General features: G+C 39.2%; 1 protein-coding gene across 1 annotated transcript in view; it reads left to right on the forward strand.

Moving 5' to 3' along the window:
* The window catches only part of TRPA1 (transient receptor potential cation channel subfamily A member 1), a 57064-nt gene extending 41804 nt beyond the window's left edge, over nucleotides 1–15260 (forward strand). Inside the window, exons 16-27 of the mRNA XM_055431955.2 lie at nucleotides 1149–1208; nucleotides 1730–1828; nucleotides 3518–3588; nucleotides 4185–4347; nucleotides 5503–5592; nucleotides 7272–7441; nucleotides 8004–8133; nucleotides 8653–8835; nucleotides 11006–11074; nucleotides 11408–11521; nucleotides 13185–13285; nucleotides 14119–15260. Of these exons, the coding sequence (XP_055287930.1) occupies nucleotides 1149–1208; nucleotides 1730–1828; nucleotides 3518–3588; nucleotides 4185–4347; nucleotides 5503–5592; nucleotides 7272–7441; nucleotides 8004–8133; nucleotides 8653–8835; nucleotides 11006–11074; nucleotides 11408–11521; nucleotides 13185–13285; nucleotides 14119–14323 (1455 nt within the window). The 3' untranslated portion in view covers nucleotides 14324–15260. The remainder of the gene's footprint in view (nucleotides 1–1148; nucleotides 1209–1729; nucleotides 1829–3517; nucleotides 3589–4184; nucleotides 4348–5502; nucleotides 5593–7271; nucleotides 7442–8003; nucleotides 8134–8652; nucleotides 8836–11005; nucleotides 11075–11407; nucleotides 11522–13184; nucleotides 13286–14118) is intronic.
* Nucleotides 15261–23625: the final 8365 nt, after the last annotated feature.

The raw sequence follows: 23625 nt of genomic DNA on the forward strand, positions 1-23625 counted from the left end.
GTCAACCATATGTCCCAGGAACTTCAAGGGATCCACTGACGGGGGTCACCTGGGGCCTTGTGTCTACATCTTGTTTCAGGAGGGCAGACTGACTGGGCAGAATTTCTTTCTCAGGATCATGATTTAGGGCCACCAGAAAGGTCCCAGCACACAGATTTGGGTTTACTCAAATTTTTATGTAGTATACAGGAACCCCCACAAAATATCTGTCCCTACACTTCCCAGCGGAGAAGGCAATGGCAAGCCACTCCAGTACTCCTGCCTAGAAAATCCCATGGATGGAGGAGCCTGGTAGGCTGCAGTCCGTGGGGTCGCTAAGGGTCGGATACGACTGAGCGACTTCACTTTCACTTTTCACTTTCACACATTGGAGAAGGAAATGGCAACCCACTCCAGTGTTCTTGCCTGGAGAATCCCAGGGACAGGGGAGCCTGGTGGGCTTTCGTCTATGGGGTCGCTCAGAGTCGGACACGACTGAAGCGACTTAGCAGCAGCAGCAGCAGCAACACTTCCCAGGGGAAGATCTAATGCTTAACTCTTAAGTGATTTCTCCCTTAACTGAGCATCTCGAGGGCCTCCAACTGTTTGTCATTATAATATCCATGGCCTAACATCCTGTCCACACCACTTTGGATGTGAACTTTGTCAGTGTTGCTCAGTAAGACAGGTACAGAAGCAAACACAATATTCCAGGATCAGGTGATACAGAAGAAGCAACCTAGACTGTGGGAAGAACACAGGACTCAGCTTAAAGGTCTCGGTTAGAGACAGTTAAGTTATCACGAGAAGATGCTAAGCAAAGGAATCCTCAATCATCCACATATTTTCTAGAAACCCAGAAAGACATCAAGTTTTAGGCAAAGCAAATGGAATATTTCTTACCTAAAATTTAGTAAATGCAATTTCATTCTCAGGTGCATATTTTTTATATCACTTGGTATTGCTGAGGCATGCAGTAGTATGTGTTAATACTTCATGTTTTAGACTTTGTTTGTGAATGACTTAGATCATAGTGTACAAGTCTTTGAGGTACAAGAAGCAAAGGAAGGGGAAGGTAATATCTTGGGTATTATTTTAGAAATGGGACCAAATTCTATCTTGGATCTAGTCTCCTGCCCAATAACTTTGCCAGTCTTTCTCTCTCGAAGGTACTTTTAGATTTTTGCGTGATGCCCTCCACAGAAGACAAGTCCTCCCAAGATTACCATGTAAGTTTATTTTATCATAGTAACTTGAAATGTATTCTAACTCTTTAAAGAATAGTAAAAATGTCACTAGATCTCCAGAATCTCAAAAGATGGTAATTGTCTTCATTTCCCATATTATTATATTATCTACTTATGAGATAATTTTTCCCTTGGATCTTCAGTTTTCTCTCATGATTTAATTATTTCTAATAGTTTTATTTAGCCTTATTATTTATATCTTTATCTTTTCTTGGGTAATATTGCCTGAAGAATAAAATTCTAAAAGATCTAAGTGGTCTTTCTAGAAGACATTTTTTCCCCACAACTAGAGAGTTAGAAAGGAATCAAATATCCTGTTGGGACATTTATTTTTTGAAATAAATACAGAATAACTTATTTACTTTTCTTCAGGTTAAATGACTCAACTTTATTTGAATCACTTAATTTTCAGCAGAATGATAGGTTTGCATATTTGATGTGTTAAGAAGGACTTTGGGGGCCTATGATAGACTGCAATTTTTAAAAATTGTTATCTTTTACAGATTGAGTATAATTTCACATATCTTCAGTGTCCATTAGAATTCACCAAAAAAGGAGCACCTGTACAGGATATCGTATATGAGCCTCTTTTAACTCTCAATGTAAGTCCACTATTTTCCTTATTCAGGTAGTTTCTACATGAGTTCTGAAATGTTTTGGTATGATAGTTCCAGGAAGGAGTCTGGAGAGAATTCCAGATTTATAGTTTGATCTCTGTGTATGCCATGCAGCCTAACTCTTTATTTGTTAGTAAAGAAAGCAATCATTTGGAATGATTGCTGTAATTTGGTGCCTTTAAATTCCACACTGTTGATCACCTTAGTCCTAATGGTCATTCTAGACCTGCCCAACCCAGAATCCAATAAACCATGAACAACACAGGCTGACCATCAACATCTGCTCCTACCTCCATCCACTTCAATGCAGACATACAAACATAAGAGTTTCCAACAGTGTAAAACCCCAGGAAAATGCAGGGGGCAATAGTTTACAGTCATCGATTCTAAATTCAGCTAACCACTGGCCTCCAGGGTAAAGGCAAACCTCTCAGCAGCTCTTATATCCTTCTGGAAGAGTGAACCCAATCTGAAAGCAGGTGCTAATCGCACAGTTTGGACCCAAATTTCTCAAGAGACTGGATCCAAACCAGTTCTTATTCCAAAGAGTGCTTTTACATTTCTTGTAAGTGAGGTCATGAAAGCCATGAAGACAATCTGCTTCAAGGTAAACCAGGAGTTTCAAACTCAAATAACTGCAGAGGAAAACAGGTATCAGCTGGGTGGGTTTCTGGTCTAAAAGGACAGCAGCTACTAGTTTCAACAGATTTTAGCCACGTGGAGCGGCACACTTGTGGTGTAAATATTGACAGCACAAAAACTTGTATGCAGGTGAAAGAAAACATATCTGAAGGCTGGATGGCAAATGGTGGCGTAGGATCCAGATCTATTCTCTCTAATATAGTAACTGAACCACATGTGACTGCTTAAATGAAAACTAAAATAAAGTTAAAAATTTATTACTTCATTTGCAGTAGCCATGTTTCAAGCCCTCAGAAGCCTATGTGGCTTGTAGCTCTTTTGCTAAACAGCATAGATATAGAAATGTTCATCAGTGCAGAAAGTTCCATTGGACAGCACTGTTCTAGATCAATTAAGAACTTTCATTTACCTTAAATGAGTTCATTTCCCTACGTGGAAGCCTTTGATACAGACCATGGTACCAGCCGTCAATGTAAGGTGAAATCTAAAAGGCTGGCTGATGGGAATTCCTGGCTATCCAGTGGTTAAGACTCCCCCTTCCAAGGCAGGGGGGTGCTGGTTCACCAGTTCAATCCCTGGTCAGGGAGCTAAGATCCCACATGCCTCATGGCCAAAAAAGAGCAAAAAATTAAAAAAAAAATCAAAAAACAATATTGTAACAAATTCAATAAAGATTTCAAAAATTGTCCATGTCGGGGGAAAAAAAAAAATCTTTAAAAGGCTTACTGAGGACTTGGAGTGTGAAGGAAGAAGAGACGTGTGGATATTATGCCCGTAAGACTGGCGATGACAACTGACTCTCACATCTGTTCTATGCAAATCATTTTAGCATCTGTATAAAATGGTTCTCTCTAGCTTGTGTTTTTTTATAAAGAAATATATTCTTGATATAATTTTTGATTTTTCAAATTTTAAAATAAGCAAATGTTTTGATAAAATTAAAATAAAGTTATAAAGTCAGCAAACAAAAAGCTGAGTTTATACTCGAGTTTAATGTGATTGTATTTTTATTGATCTTTCATTATTTCTCAGGCGATGGTGCAACATAACCGCATAGAGCTTCTCAACCACCCTGTGTGTAAAGAATACTTACTTATGAAATGGTGGGTATTAAGTAGTGTTTCTTTTGAATGATGCTGTCATTAAATTTATTAAAAATCTTTCAAAACAAAAACTAAACTGACCCAGTAATATTTGATTGTAAAAAAATCTTCTAAATAATTGTTTAAAGGTATTGGAATACTTTATATTTTATTACTTTTAATCTTTTATACTTTAAAAAAGAAATATGTCAAAAGCAAATTTTGGTATTAAAAATGTTGATATTAATTTATGTTTGGCATTAAATGAAATATTTGGGGGGATCATTATATAAAACACAAAGAAGCATTCCTGAGCTCTGCAGTTTAGCAGACAATGAAGTAACAACAGTATTCCTGGAAAGAGCATTCAACTTGGAGTCAGAGCTAAAGTTCCTTCCATTAATTGGTGACAGATTTTAAGTAAGTCATAATTTCCTAGGAAGTTATGTTTCCTTTTCTGGAAATGAAAAAGGCAAATTCCAAAATCTTTGGCTTTCAGGTTCAATGAATGTATCAAATACATTTCCAGAAGAGACTATAACTCCTCTTTCTGCAGGTATCTTAACTGAATATTTGTGGTTGAAACTACTCAGTTGTGGTTTGCTTATGTTTTGTAGGTTGGCTTATGGGTTTAGAGCCCATGTTTTGAACCTAGGATCTTACTGTCTTGGTCTGTTTCCCATGACCTTTCTTGTTGTCAGTATCAGACCAGGTATGGCTTTCAACTCAACTGGAATCATCAATGAAACTAGTGACCATTCAGAAATTTTAGACACCAAGGTATCTTCAATTGGTTTTTATATTCCAACTTTTTAAAACAAGAGATTTTCAGAACTGTGGGGCATTTTTTCTTTAGAAAATACTTTAATCTCATAATAAATCTGAACTATCAAGACTTTGTTTAATACAAAGAGCTTATAGAATTCATATATGTAGCAACTTCTAAAACCCTTTATAGAATGAGAGGGAATATAAATAAATAGATCAATAAATGAGCTTATCAACTAACAAAAGGAATTGACATGTATGAGAACCAATGCACCTCACATGTATCAGGTACATTGACATGTACCTAGCTTAGGTGGGGGCTGAAGTATAAAAATTTAAAATAGGATATACAAGGAAATGGGCTTCCCTGGTAGCTCAGCTGGTAAAGAATCTGCCTGCAATGCAGGAGACCCCGGTTAGATTTCTGGATCGGGACAATCCCCTGGAGAAGGGATAGGCTACCCACCTCAGTATTCAAGGGTTTCCCTGGAGGATCAGATGGTAAAGAATCTGCCTTCAATGCGGGAGACCTGGGTTCCATCCCCAGGTTGGGAAGATCCCCTGGAGGAGGGCATGGCAACCCACTCCAGTATTCTGGTTTGGAGAATCCCCATGGACAGAGGAGCCTGGCAGGGTACAGTCCACGGGGTTGCGAAGAGTCAGACATGACTGAACAACTAAGCATATACAAGGAAGCAGATTTCTAGCTGCCAAGGATACTGGGATGAGGGATGTGATGCTTAGCAGGGACAGGATTTCCATTTGGAGGTGATGGAACAGGCATGGAACTAGGTAATAGTTGTATAACATTGTGAATATACTTCATGCCACAGAATTGTATGTTTTAAAAGGTAACTCTATATGTAAAATGTAACATTTTTGAAATCTAAATTTTATGTTATATATATTTTACCACAGTTAAAAAATTATATAGATCTATAGGTTCATTTTCTTTTAGAATTCAATTGGCAACCTCTATTAATAAAGACATTATGAAATGACTGTGTTGTCTTTATATTGGCATCACAAGAGTTATCTGTTTAAAGCAAAAATTGCCAGTACCTAGAAATAAAAGCAGAGAAAAACAAATGTTTAATAGTGAAAATGATGAAGAAAAGTGTTGTTTTCTTTGATATCCTTTATAACTGTTTGTCTTTTTTGTTTCAGAACTCCTATGCTATAAATTTCTGTATGATTTTAGTTTTGCTATCAAGTATATTAGGATACTGCAAAGAAGTGGCCCAAATTTTCCAACAGGTACATGATATGTTTTATGTCTTTACAGTTGAAAATATTTTAATATGCAAAATATAGATCAATTGCTAAACTATTATTGAAGCAATTTATGTCAGAATAAAATCGCATAGCTGGATGAATGTATAAATCAGAAATACCAAGTATACACTCATCGAAATGTAGAAATTACATAATTTCAGATAAGGCTCCTGCATTGGATGGTGCCTATATAATTTATCTGAAGCAAGAGGTTCCAGTTTTATCAGTACATATGTGTCTGCCCAGCTCCAATGAACTTTTGACAGACTTTTCTGTGTTTTCTCTGAGATATATTTCATATTTTGCTAACACAGAGATTTTTTTAAATTTGATAATTTTAAGTGTCACTGTTTACAGAATTTTAGGTGTAACTGTTTATTTGGCTTAAGACTCCATTTCAAATGGATCTTTGAATTCCTTTCCTAATAGGAATGCTTTACTTTATTAGATAAAATTTCAAGTTACAATGAAATTGGGGAACCTTTTTATTGCATAATTTTTACAGGTGGCTTAATGGTAAAGAATCCACCTGCCAATCCAGGAGACTCAGGTTTGATCCCTGGGTAGGGAAGATCCCCTGGAGAAGGAAATGGCAACCCAGTCCAGTATCCTTACCTGAGAAATCCCATGGACAGAGGAGCCTAACCGGCTATAGTCTGTGGGGTCACAAAGAGTTGGACATGACTTAGCAGCTAGACAACAATGACAACAATGTCTTTTTAAATAGGTGAACACACATTCAGATCAAACCCAAGGTTTATATAAATTATGTGTAGGTCTTTGATGATAAATTTTGTGTTTTTTATAAGTCATATAGCTTTTAAACAATGCCTCATTTTCTGAAAGAATTTACTATGTTACATGATATAAGCACAAGGATATTTGCATTAAAGAATGTTTGTAGTAATAACAGTGCTTTGCATTTGTCTGATATTATACATCGCAAGTACACACACATACACATTTCCACTAAATTGTCACAATTCTGAGAGTTAAGACTGTGTTGTTCCACTGTTCCTTAAATGATTTAGGGCATATTATTTAATCTCTCTTGTCATTATTTTTATTTTTTAAAGATGAGAATTACAAATGATAGTTTATATTGAACTGTAAAGTTGTATGATTTCTCTATTAGTTTTGGTCTCAACAGTTCCTTATTGATATGTAAATTGTCTACCCTATAGGAAATCTGATGTTCAAAACATGAAATATTTAAGAACAGATGACACCAAATCATTATGGTAATTAAGTCTTAGCACAGGCCCCAAACCTCCTTAGAAGCAGCTTTAGTTCATTATCCTGAGAAATCCACGTGCATGTCCTTATATAGACAGAAAGGAATTACTAAAACAACTTGCAGCCCCCCAGGAGTTTCCTTAAGATGGAGTGAACTTTATGAGTAAAGCCTCGAAACTTATAGAATTGCTTAGGCTCCCAAAATGCCAGGTCAGCAGGAGAGGCTGGGGCACCTCTAATACTGATCTGTACCCAAGACTCTGAGTTAAGTCCAGGATGGCAAGAGCTGGTGGCCCTTTGTCATAAACTTCTCACCAGCTGTAATGCCAGAAAAATGTTGTTACTGGTTACATATATATAACCATCCATAAGTTGCCAGGTCTCAGGCTCTACATGTGGTAATTCTTTATTCTTTTCAACCCCAGAAAAGGAATTACTTTTTGGATAAAGACAACGCGGCTGAATGGATCATCTACACAACCAGCATCATATTTGTGTCACCCTTGTTCATCAGGATACCAGCATATGTGCAGTGGCAGTGTGGAGCAATTGCTATATTCCTCTACTGGATGAACTTCTTATTGTATCTTCAGAGGTAAAACCAGCTTGAATGAGTTCTACATCCTTTGTTGTTGTTGTTGTGTGGTCACTAAATCATGTCCGACTCTTTGCAACCCCATGAACTGTAGCCCGCCAGGCTCCTCTGTCCACGGGAATTCCCAGGCAAGAATACTGAGTGGGTTGTCATTTCCTTCTCCAGGGCATCTTCCCGACTCAGGGATAGACCCCACGTCTCTTGCGTCTCCTGCATTAGCAGGCGAATTCTTTACCACTCTGCCACCTGGGAAGCCCATAAGCAATTGGTAGCATTATCTTTGATACTGGGAAGCTATGAAATAATTTTCAGTGGCCAAGTGGTAAAACAATTCAAGATAAACATTAGGAAGAAGTAAAAACAAAAGAAACAGAGCAGTTTGACAGTTTGAAAATAAAAGCCTTGACTCTTCACACATTCTCGTGTCCCTCTCTGAAAGTAGATGGCCTCAATGATCTCATCTATGAAACTTAGTACCTGGTGCCTCATAACTATCGACACTGAATTAAATTAGCTTCAGCAGAAAAGTGAATAAATGTTGTAATTTTCAAAACGTCCCTAGATTTGAAAAGTGTGGAATTTTTATCGTGATGTTGGAGGTGATCATGAAAACTCTGCTGAAATCGACAATTGTGTTCGTGTTCCTTCTTGTGGCTTTTGGACTCTGCTTTTACGTGCTCCTGAATATCCAGGTGAGGCCTTTGCATGAGTCATTGATTTTATTGCTATGAATACTGGGAATACATATTTACACATAAATCTTAATGGTGTACAAAATTCATAATAACCTCACAATATTTGAATATTTTTAATCTGATATAATAGCATTCACACAATTTTTATTACAGGGAAAAGTAAATGACTTCTTCCATTGTCAGAAAGTTTATGTCTAGTGCATGATGATTTGTTATATGTGCAAAAAAGATCTTTGTGATGACTTTTGTTGTTGCTTTTGTTGTTTAGTCACATCCAACTCTTTCGTGACAATATGAACTGTAGCCCACCAGGCTCCTCTGTCTGTGGGATTTCCCAGGCAAGATTACTGTACTTTTCTTAGTATTAATAGTTCTTATCACTGTATTTCAGTAGCATATGCTTATGACTTTTTTTTAAGTATTTAAAATGTGATTTCTATCATTTTACTCTCTAGGGAACATTTTTTTCATTATATGCATTTTGAGTTTCATTTTCCCCTTACTATCTTTTCCCAGGATGCTTTCAGCTCTCCGTTCCTTTCTATAATGCAGACCTTCAGCATGATGCTAGGAGACATCAATTATCACGATGCCTTCCTAGAGCCATATTTGAAGAATGAATTGGAGTATCCACTCCTGTCCTTTGTACACCTTATTGTATTCACCTTGTTCGTCCCAATTGTCCTCATGAATTTACTTGTAAGTAATTTATCCTTCTGCTTGCTGTCAGTAGATCACTTGGAACATTTAAGAATGATAATGCTTTGTAGCCTCTTTTGTCTCCTTTCACGAAGGGAGAAAAGGAACTGCTATAAAATTCATTCATTCAACATTCATTAGTACATGGGGCGAGCCAGGCAGTGTGAGGCTGGGGGATGCTGCTGCTGCTGCTGCTTAGTCGTTTCAGCCATGTCTGACTCTGTGTGACCCCATAGACGGCAGCCCACCAGGCTTCCCCATTGCTGGGATTCTCCAGGCAAGAACACTGGAGTGGGGTGCCATTTCCTTCTCCAATGCATGAAAGTGAAAAGTGAAAGTGAAGTTGCTCAGTCGTGTCCAGCTCTTAGCAACCCCATGGACTGCAGCCCACCAGGCTCCTCCGTCCATGGGATTTTCCAGGCAAGAGTACTGGAGTGGGGTGCCATTGCCTTCTCTTTGTGGGGGGGGGGATGCTAAGGTACATCTATTTGGCAAATATTTACCAAGAACCCACCAAAATGCCAGACACTGATCCAGGCCCAACAGTGGTGAACAAAACAGACCAATACCCAGCCCTGACATGATTATAAACTTGTCATGAAGATGAGTAGTAAACAAATAAATATGTAGCCTGACATCACAGGGGTGATAAATGCCATGAAGAAGTACAAAGTATCAACAGAGTAATAAAGTAATGATGATGGTGAGTGCTGCTTAGCAGTTGGGCTGAGGGTCAGAGGTTAGGCAGAGACCTTCATGGAATGAAAGATTAAGACCTCATCTCTGCCCTAGGTCTCTCATTGACCCTCTGGAGATTCAAGCAGGAAAGAGTCGCTCATGCAGAGGGCATCGGCAGCATTCAGCTGCCACCTCTAAGCCAGTCAGAGCCTGGATGCCTTCAGCAGACACAAGTGTTCTCTTCCACAGAGAGTCTGCTCCGGCCACGGGCATCTTGGTTGATGCAGACAGACATACATCCTAATTCCGGGTCCGTGGGGAGCCTTCGCTGGCAAAATTGTTACTGAATGTGTGACTGTCCATAGAAATAAATATTTATAGATAAATAAATGGACAAGCACACATTCAGTACATTTTGTCTGAATCTGACTATGCAGCAGAGACTGTTGTAGGCAGGGTTGATGGAAAGAAAAAAAAAATAATACAGACTACTTAATGTTTTGACTCATGCTGTTGTTGACTCACTAAGTCATGTCCGACTCTTGCAGTCCCATGGACTGTTCTAAGCACTGGGCATACGGTAGTGTCCTAGGCAGACAAAGTCCTTCTCTCATGGAGTTCACTTGACTCTGAGCTCCTTGAGAGCACGGACTGGTTTTTTCTCTCTGGCTACCACTGATTCAGCATAGACAGGTATGAAGTTCCTAACAAGTGATGAGAGAGTGAGTGAATGTAGCTAATTTAAGTCAAGTTCAGTAGAACTGAGCTGACAGCTTACCTCAGTTAATTCTACCTAGCCATGGATTTCTAGAGGGAGATTTTATCAGAGCCTCACTCACCTTTAAAGGGTACCTTTTCCTCCCAAAATATATGGAAGATATAAATTCCTTCCATTCCCTCAGTTTAATGTTTTAGCTTTTCCATGTTGTCAGGTCACTGTTGTTTCCCTCAAGTTCAACTCCTGAAGTTTGCAACCATTTTGCATGGCTACATTAATCCCAGGCTTCCCTTGTGGCTCAGCTGGTAAAGAACCCGCCTGCAATGTGGGAAACCTGGGTTTCTATCCCTGGGTTGGGAAGATCCCCCGGAGAAGGGAAAGGCTACCCACTCCAGTATTCTGACCTGGAGAATTCCATGGACTATATGTAGTCCATGGGGTTGCAAAGAGTCGGACATGGCTGAGCGACTTTCATTCACCCCTGTCTTGTCCAAAAGTAACATATTTTCATTTTAAGTTAAGATGAAGTGCAGGTTAATCTGTGTGCCCTCACTTTTCATGAGAACACTTAGGACTACTGGACCAGCTGATGTGACCACCACTGTTCCAAAGGTCTACAGGCTTTTGCAGGTTTCCGTACGGTGTGTAAGCCCAGTGTCTTGAGGCCCTGCGAGTAAATTTCAAGCCCACTCTGACTGTAGTCAAAGGGCCTACACACCCATTTTTAGATGAGTCATTAAACCAATAGTGATTCGCTGCCCTGTTGTCCTTCAGATTGGTTTGGCAGTTGGTGACATTGCTGAGGTCCAGAAACATGCACTGTTGAAGAGAATTGCCATGCAGGTAAGTGTTATATTTCATTACGACTTGCTGAACTTACTAATGACTTCCCAATTATTCATGAATAAACACTGCTGATTTCTGAGAACACAGTTAGGTATTGTCTTAGCCCTGAGAGGTACCCAACCCTGCCAGTTCTTTGTGTCAGTGTAGCATTCCTGAGAGTCCTGGTCTGAGAGTCAGTAATCACGAAAAAGATTTCCCCCAACAATCTCAGCAGAGAAACTGGGTAATTGCCTGAGCCTCTTTCTATGTTGGCATTTGGCCAGCCAGGGAGTTAGAGGCTGGACCAAGAACATCAGTGATTCTTGTCAATAAATCCCAAATATACTTTAGGTGGAACTTCACACCAGCTTGGAGAAGAAGCTGCCGCTCTGGTTCCTACACAAAGTTGATCAGAAATCCATCGTCGTGTATCCCAACAGACCCAGATACAGCAGGGGGATATTAGTAAGTACATGTGACAAATACTGTCATCAATCATATTATATTGACATTCATTCATTGTGTTATTCCTAAGGGTGCCCATTTATGGGCAAAGTTCCCATCTTCCAAGTGGCTCATCCATAGCCTCCATGTTAAATACGTACCACATCCCCCCAGTGAGAGTAGAGGGTGGGTGGACCAGTGTAGGTATACTTCATTTGTTCTTCCTAGTCATGTGTGACTTACATATGTGTGCAGATATGTGTGTACTTATATAGAATACATGTGTATATATACACAGGTACTGACACAGGTACATTACAGAAAATATACAAAGTGTCAAAGACTGAACAAGGCTATTGCATTATAATGGAAAAAGAACTTACACTAACAGTCAGAAGTACTGGATTCTAATTCTTTCTGAGTTCTTTATAGGTTGAGTTTCCATTATGTAGTTATAAATGATAAGGTCAATCTCAGTATGGGCTTAGGCTTTATTCTGCACTACATTATTTTTGTTTGATTTCTCTCATAACTGCAGTTGCCATCACCATTGAAACAGAACGCTCAGCAGCTGATTCTCTGGCCTGGAGCTCATTTGAGTTCCAGGCCCCTGTAGCCAACTGTCTATATGACATCTTCTCTGGTGTATCTCCAAGGTACCTCAAATACTGCTGTTCAGAACAAACTCATGCAAAGCACACTTATGATCTCTGCTCCTCTTGTTTCACCTCCTCTCCACATCCCCTACAGGGAGAGGGTGAAACCATCCCATCTCTTCCCAGACCTTCATGTTTCACTGGATGTCAGCACCATTCCTTTGCCTGTGAGAGATGGCATCCATCTCCTTTCCCTTTCTCACCTTCGCACCCAGTTGATCCCACATTTGGTCCACCTGGCTTCCCATGTGGCCTGTGCAAGTGGCCATCTCCTCTTGCCTGGATGGCTACAGTTACCTCATTCCTGGTCATTTCACACCTGCCCTTGACGCTTTGCAGTGCACAGATGGTTTAAAAGACATTAAAAAGCTAACACAATATTGTAAAGCAGTTATCCTCCAATTAAAAATAAATAAATTTTAAAAATATTTAAGAAAAGCAAAAAATCCTATGATAAACCATTATGGAAAAGAATATTAAAAAAGAATGTATATATAAGGATAATCAAATCATTTTGCTGTACAGCAGGAATTAACAACACTGTAAATCAACTACATTTCAATAAAAATAAATAAATAAGAAAAAAGACACTAAATTTAAATAAAACTGTATTTCAGAAATTTCCCCATGTGACATTACGTTGTGTTGGATAATGGTGCAGAGCAGTTTGAGAGAAATAACAACCAATCATGTGTAAAATACCACTATTTGTGTTGGATGTTTTTAATGAGAAAATATAATATGGTTCAGTCACACCTTTTCCTAAACAATCCCCTATTCCAGTTTATTCCATCTTCTATATTAACTATACATCTTATACATTCCTCAGTTACATGTGTGACTTCATTTTATGGCTATTTATATTTGTCTATTTCTATCAAGAGGCCGTGAGCTCCTTGAGAGTGATGATTGTGTCTCTGAATATTTGTGCTGGCATGCCCACCTTGTAGCTAACTGATGGCACCTGTTCAGGAATTAGTTCCTGAATGGAGTTCTACCTGAATAACTATTGATCTCTTATCCCATAGCGTGGTGTATTTCATTATATCTTTTGCCCCCATGAAACGAGACAAGAAATACCAAATGTTGATACATCTTTAGAAACAGAAATGATGAAGCAAAAGTACCGGTATGTATTTTTCCTTTTATCTGTATTTGAAAATTTTAACACTGTAAATAATGATGAATAGTAAAAGTCTATATTGTCTAATTGTGTTTATCTATATTGTCATGCTTTAATTGATGATGTGGCTAGTATACTGAGGATTTTGAGACTGTTTCTTTTTAGACCCAACAACTTATTTGCTGCTACTGACAGATCATTTTGCCCAACAGTATCTTAAACTGAATTCTTCATCAGCTGTCTGAATTCTTACATCAAAACTCTAGAAGCTTTGAGGATCCTTGGAGAAACTATGCAGTATACAGTGGTGAAGCCTAAGGGCTTCAGGGTTAATTTACCTGCTTTCAAAGACCTACCAGCTGTTTTCTAACTACATGATGACCCTAGGCAAGGCGTTTAACCTTCCTGTGCAACCGTGTTTTAATCTTTAAAATGGGGACAAAAATTAAACTTGGGAGAACCACTTAAACTTTTAAAATATGTATTCATTAAGAGGATCATGACTGCTGAAAGTGAGAGTGATGGTCACTCACTCGAGTCCAACTCTTTTCTACCTTATGGACTATAGCCTGCCAGGCTCCTCCGTCCATGGGATTTCTGTCCATATTCTTTCCAGGCAAGAATACTGGAGTGGAGTGCATTTTCCTTCTCCAGGGGATCTTCCCAACCCAGGGATTGAACCCGGGTCTCCTGCATTGCAGGCAGATTCTTAACCATCTGAGCCACCAGGGAAGCCCTCGGTACAGTTAATCTGATCTAGAACCCAGTACGTAGCCTTTCTGTACTCAAGGACTGAAAGGATAATTGAAAATTAACCCATGAAATGTGTTTCCTTTCAGGTTGAAGGATCTCGGTTCTCTTCTGGAAAAACAGCATGAGCTTATTAAACTCATCATTCAGAAGATGGAAATCATCTCTGAGACAGAGGATGAAGATTACCATAGTTCTTTTCAAGACAGGTTTAAGAAACAGCAGTTAGAACAAAGGAATAGCAAATGGAATTGTGTATTGAAGGCAGTAAAGGCAAAAACACACAGCCCTTAAGTATTAGTTGTCCAACTGTGCAGCGGGTTCCTGATGGTCAGATGAGGGGTTATGTGACTTACTGGGTCTACATTCCTATTTGGCAAGAGTGAAGAAAAAGCAGAAATGTGACTCTGACTTCACTATATGTGAAATCATGGTTCCTGTATTCTATAAAAAAGGTAGACTCTCTGTTTCTCTTCATATTTTCTGCCAGTCACTATGTACAGGGATTATCCTTGCTAATAAGTTCAGGTTGGACTTTACCTCGAATTATTTGAGTGGGTAGAAAGTTCATTTACTAGAACACACATTGTAATGATAAGGAATAATATGTGTAATAACTATTAAGCTAGAATACAAATGTCAATACTGGATCCCTGCTTAATAATTTACAGTAGGGAAATGCATTAGACAATGAAGTATTGTATTAGATCCTACCACTTGGTGTTAAAACTCTGTGTTGAAAAACTGTGTGCACGGAACCTTGTGTGCTCTGTTCCCACCAGAATAAATTTCCCACCTTCAGGCTGCTCCTAACACACCTGATGTCACTTTGAGATTAGGCCCTAATTAATAGACCTTCTGTTATACCTGAATTTTACTATATGTAGCGTCTGTTATTTCTGTATATTTTGTTTGCTGCTGCTGATAATAAATGTAAAATCTATATAGTCACCCCAGGGATTATTGTGTAAGCCTTCTATTATTAATACATTTGTTTTTGAGATTTGCAAAAACACCTCCATCATATATGTCCTTTTTCTTTTGATGTCCAGTACAAAGTGTGACCAACACCTCATCATTGATCTTTCAAAGTCCTTCTCTTGTTTCATTTTCCTCTTCACCTCAAGTCTCATGGTACTCCCCTCCCAGGAAACACCCTCTTTAATGAACGTCTTTGATCGGGTATGCATTTTTGTGTTTTGTTGGACAGTGTTAAGTTTGGGGTGTGTTTTTCCTTACATGCTCTCTTTCTTACTTCTTGTTCTCTTGCTTACTTCTTTCCATTGGACATTATGTCTGCAGGACATAACTGAGTTGCCCCTGTCCAGTTAGTAAGAACTCCTGACAGCTGCTCACTCTCATGGTGTACATCCCCACAGAGGACTCATGTCTGCTCCAGAGATGGACACAGTGGTGTCCTCCCCCTTCCTCCATCACACACATTCCCAGACACTGTCATCCAAACAGGTCAAGTGCTGAGTGACAATATATATTATGGAAAAAACAGACTTGTGAACACAGCAGGGGAAGGAGAGGTTGAGACAAATTGAGAGAGTAGAATTGAAACATATACATTACCATATGTAAAACAGATAGCTAATGGGAAGAGCACCAAAGAACTGATTCTTTCAAACCGGTGCTGGAGAAGACTCTTGAGAGTCCCTTGAACAGCAAGGAGATCAAACTGGTCAATCCTAAAGGAAATCAACCATGAATATTCATTGGAAGGACTGAGGCTAAAGCTCCAATACTTTGTCCACCTGATGCAATGAGCCAACTCATTGGAAAAGACCCTGATGATGGGGAAGATTGAGGGCAGGAAGATAAGGGGGCAACAGAGAGTGAGATTGTTGGATGGCATCACTGACTCAGTGGACATGAGTTTGAGCAAACTCAGGGAGATAGTGAAGGACATGGAAGCCTGGTGTGCTGCAGCCCATGGGGTCATAAAGAGTTGAACATGACTGAACAATAAAAACAATGGGGAGAAGCTGTATAACACAGGGAGCTCAAGCTGGTGCTCTGTGACAACCTAGAGGGGTGGGATGGGGTGGGGGTGAGAGGGAGGTTCAAGAGGGAGGGGACATATACTTATGACTGATTCACATTGCTGTGTGGTAGAAACCAACGTAACATTGTAAAGCAATTATTCTCCAATTAAAAAATAAAAAAAAACACCCACTTCATGGTTTCCCATCTCCATGCCTCTTACTATCTCTCTTCCACCCAGAATGTCCTCTGTCTCCTCTCTCCAACTTTTTTCCACTTCAGTTCAAATGGCACCTCCACTGAGAAGTCTCTCCTAATGCCCCAAGATGGTGCTCCCCGCCTCCTTTGAACTGGAGACTTTATTTCTCCTTTGCCACTTCTGTCTGTTGCACTGACCACTACAGGGTAGACTCTTGAGGTCAGTGATTGACTATCATGAATAGTCTCAAGCAATCTAAAGAATTTCATCCTGTTTCTTTTTTCTTTTTATCCTGTGTAGTTTCTGGCACAGGGCCTTGAGTAATAGATAATAACAGATGCTCAATGAATGTAAATACATAAATAATAAAAATCAGAGAAAATAATAAACACTATAAGCCTGAGAGATACTGTAAGAAAACTGGTCCAGCCTGCCTCTGAAAAGCAGTTTAGTGCCCCTATTCTGTTGATTCTTGTCCTAGAGAAGTTGAATGATTTTCCTCTAACTGGTGGAAGAAACACTGAAACACCACTTTTCTGCCTTTTTTTCACTGTGTCAATCTGCATTAATCTTATATTAATACTTCCCTGGTAGCTCAGCTGGTAAAGAATCCACCTGCAATGCAGGAGACACCTGTTCAATTCCTGGGTCAGGAAGATCCCCTGAAGAAAGGATAGGCTACCCACTCCAGTATTCTTGGGCTTCCCTGGTGGCTCAGATGGTAAAGAATCCACCTGCAATGCGGGAGACCTGGGTTTGATCCCCAGGTTGGGAAGATCCCCTGGAGGAGGGCATGGCAACCCACTCCAGTATTCTGGCCTGGAGAATCCCCAGGGACAGAGGAGCCTGGTGGGCCACGGTCCATGGGGTCGCGGAGTTAGACATGACTGAGCGACTAAGCACACACGTTGAGGAAGAAAACTCTAGGAAGAGAAAATTACAACTTCAGTTGTTGTTCAGCTGTTTTCAAAAATTGGTAGAGAAGGGAAGGAGGAGAGGGGTGATTATAGCTCCTGAAATGGAAGGACAGTATGTCAGAACCACCAAAACCTGAAGGGAGGGTCTCACCAGCACTTTCTACACAGCTGCAAGAATCTAATTGTGAAGCAATACTGAAGCTCAGGAATCTGTGAGAATAACAACCAACTCCGCTAGAGCCCCTCAGACAGTTGTTCTCGAACTCGAATTCTTCATCAGGACCTTCAGTGGACATGGTCCAGGGACAAGGCAGAGTCCTCAGTTTAATCCCCATTAAGGGCTTCGACAAAAAAGGAACATATGGGTGACAAATCAAGTAGCTTCAGATTGACTCAGTAAAGGCAAACACTGTCCAGCTCAGTCAAGAACCACATTCTGTACAGACACAAAACTTTGATTCTGAAGAAGCCAAAGTTGTCTGAAGGAACCATAGTAGAGACAAACCTGAAGTGGGGTTGAAGAGTGCAGACATCTTTGCTTTCAGACCACCTCAGGCAGACACAGATGCTCCAGCCTGATGGCCTGGAGGGTTTTGCCTCAAATGCTGAGTATGTCACAGAAACCAGGGAAGTCCCCAGAACTACAACACTGAACTGCCTGTAAAAACGTCTGCAGTTCCCACCATGCAGCGTCACTTTGAAAACCTTACCAAATATAAATCTGCAAAATATATGTAATCTTCCAAATTTAAATAAGATGAGAAATGCGTTAATCCAAATCGTCCCTCCACTCAGAAGAGTGGAACCTCAGTTCTGCAGCAGGCATAGCGCTGTCTAGAGTCCTTCCCTCTTAGTCTTGAGGAACGAAGGGGCCCTTTTTCATTCAAATCACTGTAGTTTTACCACTCAGCACACAAGCCCTGTTTGCACATTTTACCTTCCTACAATTGCTGTGCTGCCTTGAAACGGATTTGACCCAAGCTGATAAGTGACACTGCCAAAAACTGGGAGAAAATCAGGGATTTTGGAAGTTTCCATAAACTGATGAATAACAATCCACAGAACTTTGAAACACGGACTATGTTAATTTCATAATATGAAGTGTAGAAGTGTGCCACCTATGTGACTGGTCTAATTTTTCAAAATGCTACATTTTTAAAGTAGTTTCCATTTAAGTAGTTTTTAAGGCAGTATTTTTTTTTTAACCCTGAAGAAAAGCAGGTGAGAGAAAAAGCTAAATTCTGTGAAAATATTTTTGATGTATGTTTGTTACTAACATTTTAAATCCCAGGGTTTCCCAGGTGGTGCGGTGGTAAAGAACCTGCCTGCCAAAGCAGTGAGTGAAAGAGACAAGGGCTCGGTCCCGGGGTTGGGAAGATCCCCTGGAGGAGGAAATGGCGACTCACTTCAGTAGTCTTGCTAGAAAATTCCATGGACAGAGGAGCCTGACAGACTACAGTCCATGGGGTCACAAGGAGTCGGACACGACTAAGGCACACGAGAGACAAAGAGAGGTTTACGATAAGAAACATCAAAATGTGGCAAGTTCCTTGCTATGAATATAATACCCAGGGCTTCATTGCTTTCTTTGCACATGGAGATTCAGCTCGAGAAGTTATCTGTGAAAAACTGAATTGGTGCTTCTTGTTTTTCCCAAGACTGGTACACAACTATCGAAATCCACTTTGAAATAGAATAAAACAGGGCCCCAAAAAGTGTTAAGTTGTTTGAAAAATTATTTTTTAGCTTTTAAGGTTGTTTATAATTTGAAAAGCAAGTAACTAAAGCAAACAATGTGGGGAAGGCCTCTGTGGTTGGGCACAGCTCTACTGCTTGGATAAAATGTTTCCTAAGATTCAGTTCCTTACCTGCTGGGAAAGGATGAATGAGGAAAGTCAATATGGGTGTTTTGATTAAATCATCCATTTAAAAATGGCATTCGCAAAAAATAAGTACAATTTTAAATGTTTTTGGTTATTGTTAATATTTTCTTTTACAAAAATATTTAAGGAAACTATTATCATAGAAAAATATTACATACACAGAGTAAGGCTTCCCTGGTGGCTCAGGCAGTAAATAATTCACCTGTAATGCAGGAAATGTGGGTTTGATGCCTAGGTTGAGAAGATCCCCTGGAGTAGAGCATGGCAACCCACTCCAGTATTCTTGCTTGGAGAATCCCATGGACAGAGGAGCATGGTGGGCTACAGTCCATAGGGTCTCAAAGAATAAAGCACAACTGAATTGTGACAGCATGTACACATACACAGAGTATCAGAAAAAGTAACTGGCTGCAGAATGTAAGCTCACATGGATATATATACACATATCTTCATATTTTGAAAAATGACATTCTGTGAACTATTCACAAGTGAATATATTGAGTTACTACTGAAGATAATTTCTGAAATGTAAAATCAGATTTAAACAGTACATTTCAAATGATACAGATCAAACGGGTAGATAGCAAACTACGACTACACACTGGGGTTCTTGTGCTCATATACAGAATTCTATGTGTGTAAGTTGAAACTTTTTATTGAGATGTGAATCAGATGCTTTTGAATTAAACAAAGAAAGTATCACTGAAAGAAAAAAGTAACTACTTAGTCATTTAGCAGCTCTCATACCCTTCAAAGAAGATGATTTAAGGCAACACAAACAAAAATACACTTCCAGCTTAACCTGACCATGTAAATATTCTAGAGTCAGCCCCAAACAGGGGCTTCAACCCTGCACAGCTAATGACACTTGTGACCCACAGAAATCCCAGCTGGAATTAGCTTGTCTGCACTGCACTTTAAAAACAAGTCAGAAAAAGGCAAACTTTCTGTTCTTCTGGTGCCGTGTGTATATATTTTGGCTATTTCAGGATATAAGGTAATGGAAAAAAAGCACCTTTTGTTTCATTTTTCACCATAATGAGGAGGACATTTGACGTGTACGACAATTTCACTAGATAAGACAGGAACAATAAAACACAGGGTCGAAACACAAAGAAAAGAATGCTTTCTGAGGTCCTAATGGGCACACATAGTTGTTTTATGATGTTTTAAAACTTATTTTTAACTGATCATGCCTAAGTGTGTGCCATACTTTGAAAAAAGGGACATTTAGGAGTTCTCACTTATCAACAAATGTTTCAAGAGATCAAGAACAGCGTAACATGAACATAACATGTATGTATACAACACAAGACACAGATATTTACGGGAAAGTGACGAACCTCTTTGTCAATTTCCACTGTACAGATTTCAAAGACCGAGCCAGTGCAATATAACTGTAGATTATATCAACATCTTCTGTATTGATCACTGACAGCTCTGGTAACTAAAAAAGGTCAAATCATTTGCATTTCCCAGCTATGCATGGTGATCAGGGGATAGTAAACATACTGCATCACTCATTATTTTAGCAAAGAGTTGATTCTACTCAAATCAAAGTTAAAGATAGTGCGTCATTTGTGACTAAAGTGTCACATTTGAAACTAAAGAAATATAGGTTAGATTATTTTTCAAAGATTTTAAAGTAACTACAAACATAATTTAAACAGAATAAATACATATCAATGTACTAAAATAGAGAAGAAAATAAGCAAAAACAAACAATATAACCAAAACATTAAAAAAAAAGGAAAACATTGAGACCCACAAAAATCCAAAGTCATAAACAACAGAAAAATAATAAAACCTATCAATTCTGACAACAAATATAAACATTAGTAAAAGCAAAAATACTCTCCATTTGGGTTAACAAATTTAATTAACTAGAGAATAATCTAAACCAGCATTATAGAAAGATGAGCAAGGGTAAATGTGAAAATGTAAGCAACATGAGTGACAAAATGAACTTAGCACAAAGAATTCAAGGGAAAAATTTTAAATTAGAAAAATATATTGCTTTACACTGATAAAAGTTTTGATGTATTAGGAAGTCATGAGTTACTAACCTTTTTGTTTCAAGTAAGTTATCAAAATGTGTCAAGCTATACCTGGTAGTCATGAATCATTGATAGAAATACTGCGGGAGAATCTTATCACACCTCCATTAGCCTAATCCCAGCTCTACGTTTATGAATTGTGTGACCCACAAAGGTTATTAAAACATAGTTGCCGAGGAACCACCAGAGAAGAGTCTGCTAGGCTGTGGCAGAGAGTAGCAGCTGCAGGGGTAACACAGGTGCCAAAATTAGGCTCCCAGACTAGAAGGGGACCCAGTCAGAAAGATGGGTCTTTGGAGACAGGAGGGTTTAGGAAGCCTTTAGACTCTTGATTATATTTTTAGTATTACTTCCTCATCTGACGCAAGGTTAACCTCTTTTGATCCCAGCCCACTTTTTCCCTCTTCCAATTTCTGACATTAAAATCCCATTTTCCCTAATGAATCAAAGCTTTGAAAGTTTAAAATAGTAAAGAGTTTATAACCCTTGGAATTTGAGTTTGTGAGTAGAGATAGAAAATAATAACTAAATCTGAACCATTACTGGGTCTGGCTTTCTTCCTCTTTTCCCTGATTTTTATTGACAAAATGAAGCTGTTTTAATCCATATGCCAATTGAGAAGATACTGATTCCTCCCTGTGTCCCTTCCCCAATTAATCTACTATCTAAACTTTAGTTGTATGGGACCTGCCCTATTCATGCTACTAAAATTCAGTCTTGCCCTCTGCTCCCTCCAAATCTTGCTCTTCATATGGGTTTGTCCCATATTCCTTTGTAAGTGCATGCTTAGTCATTTCAGTCATGTCCAACTCCTTGTAAACCTATGGACTGTAGCCCGTCAGGCTCCTCAGTCCATGGGATTTTCCAGGCAAAAATGCTGGAATGGACTGCCATGCCTTTCTCCAACTCAGGGATCAAACCCACATCTTCTGCATTGTAGGTGGATTATTTATCGATTGAGCCACCAGGGAACCCCCCATATTCCCTCATCTGCCCACCCCAAACAGGATGCTTGTTTCAACAGTTAGTTCTCATGGTGAATAGCACATGTTCCAGGGGTATCATGTACTCTTTCACTGAGATGCTAGATGGCTCTTGATTCTGGAATGTTCTAGTGCCTTGCTATTAAAAGCATAGCCTGTTGGACCAGCAGCATGTGCATCCTCCAGAAGCTTGTTAGAAATGCAGAGTCTCAGGCCCCAACCTAGACCCACTGAGTCAGAATCTGCATTTTAACAAGGTTCCTGGTGATTCAGGGGCTTCTCTGATTGCTCAGTTGGTAAAGAAGCCACCTGCAATGCAGGCGACCCCAGTTTGATTCCTGGGTCAGGAAGATCCGCTGGAGAAAGGATACGCTACCCACTCCAATATTCCGGGGCTTACCTGTGGCTCAGCTGGTAAAGAATCTGCCTGCAATGCAGGAGACCTTGGTTCGATCCCTGGGTTGGAAAGATCCCCTGGAGAAGGGAAAGGCTACCCACTCTAGTATTCTGACCTAGAGAAGCACTGCTCTGGTGATTGTTTCACAATACTATTATTGCATACATGATTTTAAAAACCTACAATCAAATACAGGAAATGCTCATATTTAACCACCCCCACTCCAGTTTCACAATGCATACTGACTTAATAAAGGCTCTGATAAAACCTGTAGTGAACAAACCAATATATTTTGTTTTTATAACATAATAAGTTTGATATTTACTATCCACGGATCCCTTGTCACATGGTAACTATTAATATCCTTCAAAATTCACAATCTATGGGACATATTTTGGGAAATGCTGAGCTAATGGACATAATGTGATGAAAGAAAGCAAAGCAGCAATCAGGTACTTCTTTGGATTTCAGTTTCCTTACCCATGCACTGGGGATAAATCTTGACTTATTGACAGCTAAGAAAAAGATGAAATAGATGTGAAAGCCCTTTGAAAATTTAATTCATTTATTTATTCATTTAGAAAATATTTATGAGTGCTTTCTCTGTTGGTAGGTGTGGGGGCTACAGCAATGAAAGAAGCAGACACAGTTCCTACTTCCATGGAGCCAAAAATCAATTTCAAGTAAATTAAGGATTAAGATCTAAAGACCACAAATGTATGTAATGATTCCCCTGAGATAATCAACTTCTAAAGGAATCCTATAAGTGTTAGTTTAACTCAGAATTATTTATTTACTTAGCAGAATGCCTTCTCAAACCCACAGGGAATAGGAGTACCTACTGGCTAGTAACAAAAATAATCTGAGCATTTATATAGAACTTATTAATAGGTAGTTTTTCATCAAAGAAATGCTAGCCAGCCAGCCTCTGATGTATAATATTTGTCAGTTTCCATGGTGTAAATATTCTCCCCAAGGCCAATTACTGCAAGCAACTAATATGACATCACCTAATATGGGGGTGGGAAGATCTGTAGATTCAGAAAAGATGTAAACTATCAGTCTTTGTGAGCCAGTACAAACAGCACATCATGGCATGAACCATTCTAAGTAGTTCACATAAAATAAATCATAACCACTTGGGAAGAAAATAATTATTATGTTTCCCCCA

Source organism: Moschus berezovskii, chromosome 16 (genome assembly GCF_049115385.1).
Source record: "Moschus berezovskii isolate FMDL1 chromosome 16, NW_MosBer_1.0, whole genome shotgun sequence".
Taxonomy (NCBI): Eukaryota; Metazoa; Chordata; class Mammalia; order Artiodactyla; family Moschidae; genus Moschus; species Moschus berezovskii.